The following is a 14,560-nucleotide window of genomic DNA, read 5'->3' on the forward strand; positions in this document are numbered from 1 at the left end:
TATAAACTGAAGGAAAAAAAAAATCTATGATTATAAAAATTTAGTGGCAATTATCTAGAAGCCATAAGGTGGAAGCATCACTACATAAAAGACATATTTCTCTTTAAACATAGTGGGGGAGTGGGAGGACACATTTTTCCACTGAAATGAAAAATTTCACATTCCACTTCCCTTTAAAACTTTTAGGTTTCTTTTGACCCATAAATGAGTCAAAAAAAAAAGCTTTTAGGATTCTTTTATAGAGGTAAAAAAAATTTTTTAACAAATTCTGACAATGCTTGTACTTTTAAAAACCCAAACAACTAATTTTAAGGACAAAAAATAACTACTAATGAAAGAGTTTGAACTTATTTTGGGGGTGGGATTCTTAATCATTCATTACTACACTTATTCATTCAACAAACATCTGACTACCTGCTGTACATGAAGAATTATGCTAGTCACTGGGACACATAAATGAAAGGTCCTCAAGTAATTCACTTTCCAGTACAGTATTTCTTAAATTGTGGATAATGGACACGTGCTTGCTCTGCCTGTTGGATAATACAACATGGCTCTCAGATTTCTGACTTGAATGAATGGCTGGTGGAATCACTGACTATAGAAAAAAAATGCCAGGGGAATAATGCATTTGAGTTGGATGGTTTATAAGAGGTGATGCATTTTGGATGTACTGTCCAATAAAAGCAAATGTTGAAGTTGTAACTCTTGGGGTTCATTTCTTTTTCCCTGCGTTCTCCCTTCTTCTTTCCTTATTTTAAATAAGATAAAAGCTTACCTACTACTGAATTGCTTTTTACTTAATGTAAAACCCCGAGGGCTGAGGGGGAAAAAAAAAGTGTAGGAACTTCCCTGGTGGTCCAGTGGTTAAGACTCTAAGCTCCCCATGCAGGGGGCCTGGGCTTGATCCCTGGTCAGGGAACTAGATCCCACATGCATGCTGCAACTAAGAGTCCACATGCCACAACTAAAAAGATCCTGCATGCCACGACGAAGATCCCACGAGACACAATTAAGACCCAGCGAAGCCAAAATAAATAAATAAATATTAAAAAAAAAAAATCAGTGTAAAGTTTCTCACCAACAATTAGGAGAGGATAAAAACGGTAAAGAAAAATGAAAAGAAAAACAGGTGAACAAAGGTTCAGCTCCCTTTCCCTGCTCTAATCAGTACAAAGAAATCAGGATCTCTTAATATAACATGTTGGCTGCCCAGACCCAAATAAACTACATTCATCTTTACCTGAAAAATATTCCCTAGTAGAAGTATCAGTTCTAAAACAATTTTGACAGTAAAGTCCCACAATCTCTTATTTATAGCCCTGGTGGTTGTTTCAAAGATAAACGTGCACTAGGAAGAAGGTAAATTACAGAAAAAAAATAATTTTTTGTAATATATTGGAGTGGAGGGAGGTGTTATAGGCCAGTAATGAAAGATGCTATATAGATCTTTCTAGAATATATCATTGATTTAAAAATCTGCACACCTCCCACTGAAATTCAAAACTGCTTTTTCAAGCAATGAATTCATCTACAACAATTCCATGTTACCTGATCCCAAGAAAGAGTAGAGGTATAACTGCTTATGTATAAATATAAAATTTGGTACTATGTTAAAAAATAGGAGTGCTTAAATAAACACATGAGAAACAGAAAACCCTACTGGCTTGCAAAATGTTTTAAAAGTAATAGAGGGCTTCCCTGGTGGCGCAGTGGTTGAGGGTCCGCCTGCTGATGCAGGGGACATGGGTTCATGCCCCGGTCCAGGAGGATCCCACATGCCGTGGAGCGGCTGGGCCCGTGAGCCATGGTCGCTGAGCCTGCGCGTCCGGAGCCTGTGCTCCGCAACGGGAGAGGCCACAACAGTGAGAGGCCCGTGTACCACAAAAAACAAAAAACAAAAACCACATTTGCAATCCCCATTAAACAAAAGAACCACAAAACTACAGTATATATTCGAATACTGGCAATTCTCAATATGTTCCAGCCACACCACCCTTTTAAAGGTGTTACTCAAATATGCCAAGCTCACCACTGCACCTCAGACCTTTGCCTAGAAAGCAAATCATTTGGGTCTCAGTGTTACTGTCATCTCAGAGAAGCCTTCCCAAGTCAACTTAAGAAGAATGTCATTCCCTTTTCCTTTCTGCAGATCCAGAGCCAAGGTCTTGAGCAGGTAGGACAGTTACTTTGATTGGCTATGAGAATGAAATTTTAATTCAGACTAAACAGTACTTTTTTAAATTTTTGGTTGCACCGCTTGGCTTGCAGGATCTTAGTTCCCCAGCCAGGGATCGAACCCGAGCCCCCCCACAGTGGAAGTATGGAGTCCTAACCTCTGGACCTCCAGGAAATTCCCTAAACAGTACTTAAAAAAAAAAAAAACGGAAAACTATGGGATCTGGCTGAAATGTCATCAAATAGCAGGGAAGGAAAATTCAACAGAACATAATTGAAAGCTGTATTTAGGGGAAAAAATTATTTTCTGCTGTAAATAAGTAAGTAAAATAGTGGCACCATCTTCTGAGCACTCTTGATTATACTGTTTTCATCACAGACCTCATTACTATAAAAACTTCCCAACGTGTTAACTTATTTCTCTGGTGTTAGTACTTATGCATTAGCATATAAGCTCCAAACACTAGGGACTTTGTCTGTCTTATTCACTGCTGTATCACTGACACTTAGAATAGGATTCAGCACAGAGTGGATACTAATGTATCTGTGGAATGAACAAGCCCAGTTATACAGATCAAATATCCTTGATGTTACTTACCTCTATGTACTCCATGTATAATGACCAACGTTTTAACCTGAGCTGTAACTTGTTTACTTGTTTACAGAGCCTATAAGGCACCAATTTACTCTATCACTATACCAAGGCAAGAGTCATGACTTTCTGTGATACAACTTAGGTTCACTAGGACCCTAACAAAATACCTAATAAGAAACACCTGTCTGTCTCTCTTTTCCACCCTTCTTCTCTGTCCACCAGATGGATGCCTAGTGTCCTCTTGAAAACCTCCTGCAATCTGAAATTCCTCTCTTCTAATCCATTGATAAATGACTGATCTCTAAAGTGTACCTTAAACTGCCACTTCCTGTTAGTAGCTTTAATTTACATATATCACCTCCAGATTATGGTAACTGCTCACTCATTTATATTTTCACAGAACATGAAAGATTTTCACATTTATATTTACCACAGTTTTATAGTAAGTGATGATTTAGTCCTCTATTCCCACTCCCACCTCTAGTGATGGCCAATCTACACACCCTCGAATTGGTTTTCTCCCTCGGCTGCGAGTGTCAAATGTAACCAGGTCTCTAGGACAGGCCAGTGGAGTGAAGGAAGGTGGCCCTAAGGATCACATTCCTCTTAGATGTCCATTCAAAAGGGCAATTTCCATCAACCCAATGAAAAGTTGGGTTCTAAATAAGGCTCTCATTTATGTTTAAATAGACATTAAAAAGAATTATCCAGTTGTGTATCTTAACCACATTCACTGACACTATTCAAATCTTGGTATCACATCCATATTCTTTGCCAAGCATGTTCTACCAAATTTTCCCCTAATCATCACCTACAAAAAGTCTACCCATTCTTCAAAATCCAGCTCTAATGCTTTCTCCATAAAACTTTCCTTGATCATCCCACCAGCAGTGATCTCCTACGTCTATGAGGGACCAATACAACTCATAGCACTCCTAAAGTTCTTGCCTTAAAACAAATCATTAGTACTTTATCTCCTTTAGTATCTGTAGTAGTATAATTCCCAAAGAGCATGGACATTGTTCTGCATTATCTTTGCATCCCGGTGCCTTGCACATGTGTCTATAAAATTATTTAAATAAAAAATAAATTCTACACACACTTTGAACTACTCCTTTGTATTTCCATTTTCTTTCCTCTCAAAGGGTAAAAAAGTTTCCACTGAAAAAAGTAGTGTCCTCCATATTTCAGTTTTAAGTTTGGATTGCCTTGTGGGTTGGTTTTATACCTCTACTCCCCTCTCTCCCCCTCTCTAGATCTACTTAGAAGGGAATAAAGGCAGAAAATTCCTCCCTTTAACCAATCAACACTCATTTACTGAGCATCTACAATGCATGCACTAGACTTCTCTTTTCAATCAACTATCACTCATTTATGGAGCACCTACCACGAGTAATCACTGTGCTAAATGGTTAAAGCATCAACAGATTATAAAGTCCCTAAACTAATACTGCTTACAATCTAGAAAGGGAGTTAGATATATATGTAAACATATCCTGTAACTAATACAGAAGGCAAAATGTTAAGTGCTACACTACTGAGCCTACGCGTCTGGAGCTTGTGCTCTGCAACGAGAGAGGCCCGCGCATCGCGATGAAGAGTGGCCCCCGCTTGCCACAGCTAGAGAAAGCCCTCGCACAGAAACGAAGACCCAACACAGCCATAAATAAATTAATTAACTAAATTTTAAAAAATGTTAAGTGCTAGAATAGATTGATGCAGTGCTATGCCTGTGCAGAGTAAGCAACAATTAAATTCCAAATGAGAACACTAAAAAGAAAGGAGGGGGACTTCCCTGGTGGTTCAGCAGTTAAGACTCTGCGCTCCCAATGCAAGGTGCCCAGGTTCATTCTCTGCTCAGGGAACTAGATCCCGCATGCTGACACTAAAGATCTTGCACACGGCAACGGAGATTCTGTATGCCACAACTAAGACCCGGCACAGCCAAATAAATAAATACATATTTTAAAAATTAAAAAAAAAAAGACGAAGAAAGGAGGTATCTAGGCTGGGTCTTGATGACTAAATAGGATTTTGACAGGGTAATACTGAGGGGGGGGATTCCTGACAGGAGAAACAGCAAAGAGGGACTTCCCTGGTGGTCCAGTGATAAAGAATCTGCCTTCCAATGCAGGGGACACAGGTTCGATACCTGGTCGGGGAACTAAGATCCCACATGCCACAGGGCGACTAAGCCCACACACCACAACTACTGAGCTCACACAAGAGAGCTTGCGTGCCACAACTACAGAGCCTACGTGCCCTGGAGCCCATGCACCACAACTAGAGAGAGAAAACTGACACACCGCAACTAGAGGAAAGCCCATGTGCCCATAAATAAATATTAAAAAAAAAAAAACAACGAAACAACAAACAAAAAGTCTTGAAGACTCTGGTATGCAGTAAATCAAGAAGTAACTAGCCAGGTAGAGGGAGGGGTAAGGGTGTGTGTGTGCGTGTGCGTGTGTGTGTGTGTGTGTGTGTGTGTGTGTGTGAGAGAGAGAGAGAGAGAGAGAGAGAGAGAGAAAGAGAGAGAAAGAGAGAGAGAGGAGTGGGGGAGAGGGAGGAGAGAGGTATTAGGGAGAAGACACAGCTAGAAAGATCTCAAAGAACTTGAACTATCAAAGGTATATGAGCAGGACTTCCCTGGTGGTGCAGTGGATAAGAATCCACTCCGAATGCAGGGGGCCCAGGTTCGATCCCTGGTCAGGGAACTAGATCCCACATGCATGCCACAACTAAGGAGCCCACGTGCTGCAACTAAAAAGCTGGCAAGCTGCAATTAAGGAGCCCTGGAGCCGCAACTAAGGAGCAAGCCTGCCTGCTGCAATTTAGACCCAGCGCAACCAAATAGATAAGTAGTTTTTTAAAAAATGAGTTGGAAAGTGATATGGTCAGCATTGTGTTTTGGTCTAGTCCTCAGATCAGAGTTAAGAGATAAAAATAGTGAAATCATGGGAGTTAAGACTGACCCAGAAAAAAAAAGTACAAAGACAGAAAAAGGATGAAGATTAAATCCTGAGAAATAATTATACTGGGGAGGACAGGTGAAAAACACATGAGATTTGAGAGATAGGAAACCAAGTAGAGAATGGCATAAAACCAAAAGGGAAGCATTAAGTAGCAAGCAAGCAACAATATCAGAATAGAGGATGAATGTATCCAGGGAGAATCTCCTTTGGCAATCAGGAGGTTGCCAGTGATCCTGAGACTGACAGTTTTAATATAATTGGGTGGGGGTACGGGGAGAGCCAAGTCATAATAAATTAAGGAAAAAGGTGAAGAATTATAAAAGAAGCAATTGGGGGCTGCTTTTCTAAGAACTATGACAGTGAATGGAAAGAGAGAAAAGGGCAGAGGTTTGAAGCCAAAGCAGAGTACAGGTTAAGTTTATATGAGGGGGATAGGTGAACTTTCTTATCCTCATAGAAGTGAGAATAAAGGAGACTGAAACAAAATAACAGGAGACATGCTGCTAAGTCCTGGGGGGAAAAAGAAGGCTGAACAAGAACAAGTGGAAGCAGGCAATGTAGCAGGTGCCTTGGAAAAGAGGAGAATATAGGGGAAACTAGAAAAGGTTGTGGTATTATTGACCAAGAAAGTTAAGGGCATTCAAACAGCTGGATAAAGTAATGTGCTAAGAATTAAACAGGGTTAGGTTTAACAAAATAAGATTTCAACAACAGCTATTTGGAATAGGATAATCACTTGGAAATGAAGAAAATGTGCACTGAAGGCCTAGGTGGTAACGGCAAAAGTAAAGGAACAAGAAGAATTATATGTTAAAACAGCAAACTTAAAGTAGTAATATTGAAAGGTTTGGGGAGATATAAACCCCCAAGCAACTGATAACTGTATATGTAAAATTGTACAACACAAATATTTGTATATCCAAAAGATTTCCAAAACCCAGCAATAGCCCACTTACGTTAGTAAATATAATTATTATTACAATCAAATTCCAATATGAAATAAGTAGGTGGTTTTTATCGCATTGTGTTCTGACTTTCAAGTTTCACAGCAAAGTTCTGAACCTTGTTATCTTTCATAAACTTATTAGCTATCCCTTCGAACTCTTCATCCACAAATTCAATAAACTTAACTCCAACCAGGTTACTGGTACACAGGAAGAGGACATATTTTTTCAGCAGGACACTAAAGGCCTCCCTTCAGGGTTGATGATTTATTACTCATCATTCTTCAGGTACAGCTGTTTACCTGATAATCAAATTCAAACTGTATTCTCATCTAGCCCACATCCCTCCATTTTGACCATAAGACATGATAATTCTGTCAAATATGCTCTGATGAAATCTAACCGCGCAATGTCTAAGGCATTTGTCTAACGAACTAACCTATTAATCCTGTCAAAAAAGGAAATGAGGCTAAGTTGGCCACTCCCCAGCCAGCTCTATCTCTATTCAAGGTACTACCAGACTTGAATTTATTTATTTATTTAAATTGAAGTACAGTTGATTTACAATGTGTTCATTTCTACTGTACAGCAGTGATTCACTTTTATATATATATATATATATATACACACACACACACACACACAGACACATACACATACACACACACACATTCTTTTTCATATTCTTTTCCATTATGGTTTATCATAGGATATTGAATAGTTTCCTGTGCTATATAGTAGCACCTTGCTGTTTATCCATTCTCTATATACTAGTTTGCATCTGCTAACCCCAAACTCCCACTCCATTCCTCTCACACACCCTCCTCCAGACTTGAATTTAAATGATCCTATGAATTCTGTTAGGATCTTACTGCATTTCTCCAAGAAGACAAACTTCCCCACTTTTTAATTAACTACTTCTAAATGTATAAACACAAGGCAATTCCCCTCCAGCCTCCCACCCCCGCAATGAGGAGAGAAAAAAGAAATACAAAAGGTTTTCTGGCCACCTTGAATACATAAACTTTTGGTGATACAGATAAAAGAATCAAATGTCTACTTATAATATCCATTTTATTATGTTAGTCGTACATATTTAAAATCACATACTATATAAAATATTTAGAAATTCTTTTTCCCCCTTTTTAACACTTCATTAAATAATTTTGCTGAAAATTTTCCAGTGTATCTTTGGCATCTCTTCATGTTCACTAAAGAGACTGAGTCTTTTACCAGTTTGTCAAAGCGTTATCACTTTCCTTTCATTTATAAAAGTAAATAACTTTTATACAGAACTGCTTGAATTACGATCTTTTTAACCTAAGTCCTAAGTGCCGATTTCTAGACATTCAGGCAGTTTTTTCATTCTATAGGTAGGTGTGTGCTATAGATGTCGATTCACAATCTCTACTAGGTAACCACTTACTAGTATTGACTGAAGTAGCTTCAGACTTATATCTCCTCCAAACAATCCTTTGTAAGGCTTTGTATGGAGTAGAATAAAGTGACTCACTCTTTTCTGAGAGAGAAATCTGGGAGGAAAAAAGACCTTGCTTTATATCCAGGTAATCAACAAGTCAAAAATTCACAAAGAATAAGGAATTCAATTACTTCTTAAACACATTTCAATTAATAACATACACTACTGCTTATGTAAATACACAGATGCATTAACAGGAGTCTTTCTGAATTAACAAGTTAAAGTTTTCTTTCTGAATTAACACATTAGAGCTTTGCTATACTGTTATAAAAGAAGAGTAGAGAGTGGGTTACTCAATTCCCATGAATTTGTTTTCTTAGAGAAGCAGCAGAAATAGTAACTCTAGCAATTTATGTTTATTGGGTGCTAATTAAGTTCCAGTCACTGTTTTAAGATTTTACATATATTAACTCAATCTTCACAATGCTTCTATGAAATAGGTGCTATTGATAATGCCACTGTATTGATGAAGAAGCTCAGGCACGGAGAGGTTTAGAAACTTGCCCAAAGTCATACAGCTTCTAAGTGGCAGAAATTCAGTCAAGTTCTAGGTCCTTCCCCTTTTAAAAGATATATTGCCTCTTAAATTAGTAAAATTAGGTCTACATTTTAGGAGACAGTCCCATGTATTAAACAGTTAACAGTGTAGCTAACAGTGTAGTAGTCTAAAGAAGATATGAGTGAGGTTACAGTAAATTTTAATATATTTTCTGTTCTATTATTTTCTATTATCAATCCACACTGTCTGAAGGCCTAATGATGGGTTTGAGGAAGGAGTAGTTCATCCTTTGTGTTTGTGTTCCCTGAGCTAATCACTACCCCCATTTCAGTCAATACTTTTAAGGCAAAAGGTTCCTATTACAAAGACAGCATAGCAGAAACTAGTGCCATGTCTTCCTTCTTCTCCTCCAAACTTTTTAACTGATGGTAGAGAATCTGCCTCTCTGGGCCTACATCTCCCTTGCTATCCCAAATACATAAAACTAAATTTAACCGTTTTCTTTGATAAGGCAACTATCCTAACCCATAAAACGATGGTAGTGCTTCCACAGTAATCATCTGGTTGTGTGCTGTAATGGGGTTGAGGAACAGTTTCCTAAGGAAAAAAGGGTAAAATATGAACTTAAGAAAGGGAGGATAGGAGGGAAGGAGTAGCATGCAGATAAGGGAGGGAGTGAGGTGACAGGCACTGCTGTCTGACTTGTAGTTTCATGCAGGCAGAATGAGAACAGAAATTGAGGAGGTGGGGGTCCAGTCATTAAAACCTGTTATGGAACATTTTCTTGGATTTTCCTTCTTTGCGCCTTAGGCTCTCGCTTCAGCAGAAACTGAGACGCCAAGAATACTAACTGCCCTATCTTTCAGGACCCGGCACCACCCTTCTTCTGCGGCCCCAGGCCAGAGCTGGTCCCTTGAAAGCACTGCTCCCCTCCAGCCCTCGGCAGGGCCTTTCACACACCGGTCAACCGGCAAGAGGGACAACCAGAGCCTCTCCACCCCAAGGCCGGAGACCCGCGTTCCGGTCCTCGGCGGCAGCCTCCCTGGCTTCCCTTCCGGTAGGCAACCCCTGAACACTCCCACATTTTGCCGCTGAACCTGGGCCGAGCCATTCCCTAAGAGCTGAACCCAGCGCCCCCAGGGTAAAAACCAAGCTGGACTGAGGGTCTTACCTTTAACAGATTAGACGTCGCCATGTTCCTTCAACTTAGACTCTCGCGAGACGGCGCGAGATTTCGTGGCGCTCCTTGCCAGGCCACAACTGCAGGCCGGAGTTTCCACCTGGGCTGACGGGGCCACCGGCCCGCAATGGAGATGTGGGGGGAGCCGGGGCGGCGTGCCAACAGCGGTGACCTAGTCCCAGGCACCTGGAGCTTCCTCACTTTTCCCCCCTACATGGTCACCGGAGCCTCCCCAGACGAAAGAGCTCATGCAAACGCTCAGGAAGATAGCAACGGCGAATGGTGAGAAGGTAACGGGAGCCGATCTGAATTGGAAGAGGAAGCATCGACTTCGCGAGCCCCCCCACTCCTTCGGATTACCCTTTGTGGTTGCACCCGCAGAGGCCACCGGCAACGAACTTAGCCCGGCTGGGGCCCTGCAGCTCTGGTTCGGTGGCCGAGTCACGTGATGCGGCGGGCGGGGCCGCGCTAGGGAGCGAGCGTGGGAGCCTGAAAGCCTTGTGGGCCGGGAGGCTGCGGAGAGTGCGAACGCACGCCCTCTGCTGGCGGGACTAGACGTATTCCCTCATCCCCCGCCTCGGGGGATTCCCGAATGAAATGCTTGTACTAGCTGTCTTCAAGAAGAAAGGGCACATAGAAGGCAACCACTAAATATTTGTTTGCATGAATGAATGAGTGCATGCACGAAAGTGTTAACTATTAATATTTCTACTCAAGAGTGCCTGGCAGTGAAATAATCTATAAGAGGTTATTCAGGTAATGAATATAAATCTTGGATTACCTGAAGGCACATTATCCTAGAATATCCTAAGCCATAAACCCCTAAGCTTTATCCCTTCAGACCTCAAACCACTAGGAGAAGAAAGAGAATATACTCTATATATAGAACCTATATAGATATAGAATATATCTAGTATTATACACGTTTCCAAACTGTTCATTGACACATAATATATTAGAAATAAGTAACAGAAGTACAGAGATAAATAAGAGCTATAGGGTAAAATAAAGCAGGCAAAAGTAATGACGTTTGCAGTGTTTTTTTTTTTTTTTTTTTTTTTGGCTGCATTGGGTCTTGTTGCTGCGCGCGGTCTTTCTCTAGTTGCGGCGAGCAGGGACTACTTTTCATTGTGGTGCGCGGGTTTCTCATTGCAGTGGCTCCTCTTGTTGCAGAGCACGCGCTCTAGGCACGTGGGCTTCAGTAGTTGTGGCCCGAGGGCTCTAGAGCACAGGCTCAGTAGTTGTGGCACATGGGCTTAGTTGCTCCAAGGCATGTGGGATCTTCCCGGACCAGGGATCAAACCATGTCCGTTGCAATGGCAGGCGGATTCTTAACCACCGCACCACTAGGGAAGTCCCTAGTTTGCAGTTTTAAATAGAGGGATCCAAGTAGGTCTCACTGAGAAGATGGCATTTGAGCAAAAAGACTTGAAAGAGATAAGGGAGAAGACCAGGAGAAGAGCATTCCAAATAGGGGGAAACACAGGTGGCAAGTTGCCCAGAGTGTCAGAGGAACAGTAAGAAGGTTGGTATGTTCAGAGCAGAGAGTAAGAAGAGCATAAGGGCTTATAGGGCCTCGTGGACCACAGTAAAGACAGGCTTTTATTCTGAGTGAGATGGGCAATCATTGCAGGCTTCTCATTGCAGGCTTGTGAAGAGGGAGTGGTATGATCAAACTCCCATTCCAACATGATCATTCTGACTACTGTGTAGTGAATAGAAGGAGAAGGGTAATTTAGAAAACTTTTGTACTATCTCATTAAATCAGCACAATCATGCCACCTAGTTACCCCACATTTTACAGTGATTATATTAGAGAGTAATCTAGGCATGATTAAACAATGACTACGTGGTAGAACAAGGATTCAGAGCCACTAGGCCTGTAATGTCCTGCCAGATTGTCAACATAGGGATGACTCTTAGAGGTCATCTTTGTTCTACAGATGGGAAAATGGAGGCTTCTCTCTGGTCAAGGTCACAGCTGGGTCAGAGAAAAGGCCTAGTCCGGAATAAACTTTATATAATTATGGTTCCCTTTTCCAGTGAAACTGGGTTGTCTTCAACCCTAGTCCAACTCTACTGCTTAATTTAAAGTGTAAGTTGATTGAATTATAACCAACTTTATGTACCATAAAAAAAAAGTTAGGTGACAAACTGTGCTATAACAATTGAATTAATTCATAAATTAATGACCCTGCTTAAAGAATCCAATTAAGTATTTAATACTTGTTTGAGTACCTATTATGTACTAGGCACTGGAAATATAGGATTAAATGAGACAGACAAGACCTCTGCCCTCTTGGAGTTTATAGTCTAATAAGGGAGCTAGATATTAAGCATAGTTATACAAACCAAATGTTGCTTAATTGGAGTTGTGGTAAATACTGCAAGGGTAAAATACAATGTGCAGTTCAGAGCATATGGTTTGGAGGGGGCTACTATCCTATGACAGTACTATTCCTATGATCACGCTGTGAACTTATGACTACTTTTGAAAACAGTTTCAAATATCCCACTGTCTAACAAGACATTTCTTTCTCCCAACTCGCTTGTTCTTGAAACACCACGGCTACAAAAGTCTAATCTCAAATGAGTTCTTCTTTCCATTTACCCCACCACTTCCTTGTTACCTATCATCCCCTCCTGTCTTCACTTTCTTCCTCATCCAGTTTAGACTCTATAAACCATCATTATTAAAATGTTTAAATATTTTAAATGCTTAAATATTTAATTTATTTAAAGATAGAGAACAGAAGCACATAATATAAAATTCAGAAGGTGCTAAAAGGAATACAGTTAAAAGTAAGCCTCCTTCCTCTTCCTGGGGTAATTTAATGTTCTGTGTTGTGGTAGGTATTTGGGTTACTCAAGTGTATGCGTTTGTCAGAACTCAGCCAGTGTACCCTTAAGATTTTTGCATCTCATTCAAAAGAAAAAAGAATAAACAAAATTTGAGTTTAGTTAATGATATTCATGCTGAAGAATTTAGGGATAACTTATGTTTACTATTTGCTTTGAAATGTATCCAAAAAAGATGGATTTTTTAAAATATTTAATTATTTTATTTATTTGGCTGAGCCGGGTCTTAGTTGCAGCACGCAGGCTCTTTAGTTGTGGCATGCAGGCTAGAGCTTTAGTTGTGGCACGCAGGATCTTTAGATGCGGCATGCAGGCTAGTTCCCTGACCAGGGATTGAACCTGAGCCCCCTGCATTGGGAGTGCGGAGTCTTAACGGCTGGACCACCTGGGAGGTCCTAATAAGATGGATTGATGGTTGCATAGAAAGGGGACAAAGCAAGTGTAGCAAAAATGTTAATGACAGAATCTGGGGGTGGGTTTACTAGTGTTCTCTATGTAAAATCTTTCAGCTTGTCTATATGTTTGAAATTTTTCATAATGAAGTGTTGTAGGAAATTTATTTTAATAGGCCCCCTTCCTCCACAGTCCCTCAGGCATCCATTCTCCCTTACTCAGAGACAACCACAATTATAATAAATTTCTTGTGAATTAAAACATTAAAAAAAAAACAGGGCTTCCCTGGTGGCGCAGTGGTTGAGAGTCCGCCTGCCGATGCAGGGGACACGGGTTCGTGCCCCGGTCTGGGAAGATCCCACATGCCGCGGAGCGGCTGGGCCCGTGAGCCATGGCTGCTGAGCCTGCGCGTCCGGAGCCTGTGCTCCGCAACGGGAGAGACCATAGCAGTGAGAGGCCCGCGTACCGGTAAAACAAACAAAAAAACATACTCTTTAACATCTTTTTTTCCCCACTCAGCTGTAATGATATAAATCTCTGAAAAATATGTTTGTGCTTATTTTTTCACACTTCATTATAGAAATCCAAACAAGACTAGCAGACCCTAAAGCACCTGTTGCTTCCAGGATGTTTGGGATTGTTACTTCCAAAATAGGCTCTTGAAGTCCATTTTTGACACAATAGCTATAAAGTCAAAGCTTTTCATTTGTAAGAAGCAAAAAACAAAGCTTTGTGCATATAAAGGTAGTATGTAAAGTTTAATCAATAAACAAAGAACTGGTGAAAAACTAGATGGGGCATCAAGGGTTTTCAAGATTTTGGAGTGGGAGAGGGAGGAAGATGGCTAGTGGGGCTTCCTAGACCTTTGGGTACTACATGGAGAAAAAGAAGAGTTCACCTTGAAAGACTGTACCATTGCCTGGCACCAGGAAGACCCACAAATCCAGCCCTAAACCCAACCCTAAGCCTAACTGTAACTGGAATTGAACTGTATCCCTATATCAATTTCTATCCTTATTCCTAATCCAGAAGATCCTACTTTGCTGTGACAGAGGATGCCACACCTTGCCAGTGATGACGGGTGTATTACTTGCCTTTCTTGGGAGAGGGTATCTTAGAGGCAGCTGCCTTCTCCATATTGCATAAAAGCAATCACCTTAAGTCTGCTCAGCCCATGGGACTATATTTGGATGACTTCCTCTTCCATGGCCCCAAACACTCCTAAGCTCCACTTCCATCTCCAGAAAGTGGGACCCTGGACAAGATGGGTGACTGGGGGATGGGGAGATAAGGAAGTGAAATCCCCACTAGCAACTTATGAAACTGAAGAAAACCATCCTAAGGTTTCCACCCATAGGACAAGGTCAGGATATACACGTTATGTAATCACTTTCTTGAAAATATCTACAACAACCTAGCCCCTTTTCCTCTGTTGTACATTAAGTAATAAAATCACAACC

General features: G+C 40.8%; 1 protein-coding gene across 1 annotated transcript in view; it reads right to left on the bottom strand.

The window, feature by feature from the left end:
* The window catches only part of CUL5 (cullin 5), a 93,838-nt gene extending 83,566 nt beyond the window's left edge, over positions 1-10,272 (bottom strand). The window contains exon 1 of the mRNA XM_082660471.1: positions 9,840-10,272. Coding sequence (XP_082516597.1) covers positions 9,840-9,863 — 24 coding nt within the window. The 5' untranslated portion in view covers positions 9,864-10,272. The remainder of the gene's footprint in view (positions 1-9,839) is intronic.
* Positions 10,273-14,560: the final 4,288 nt, after the last annotated feature.

Source organism: Grampus griseus, assembly GCF_964374135.1.
Source record: "Grampus griseus genome assembly, chromosome: 8".
NCBI lineage: Eukaryota > Metazoa > Chordata > Mammalia > Artiodactyla > Delphinidae > Grampus > Grampus griseus.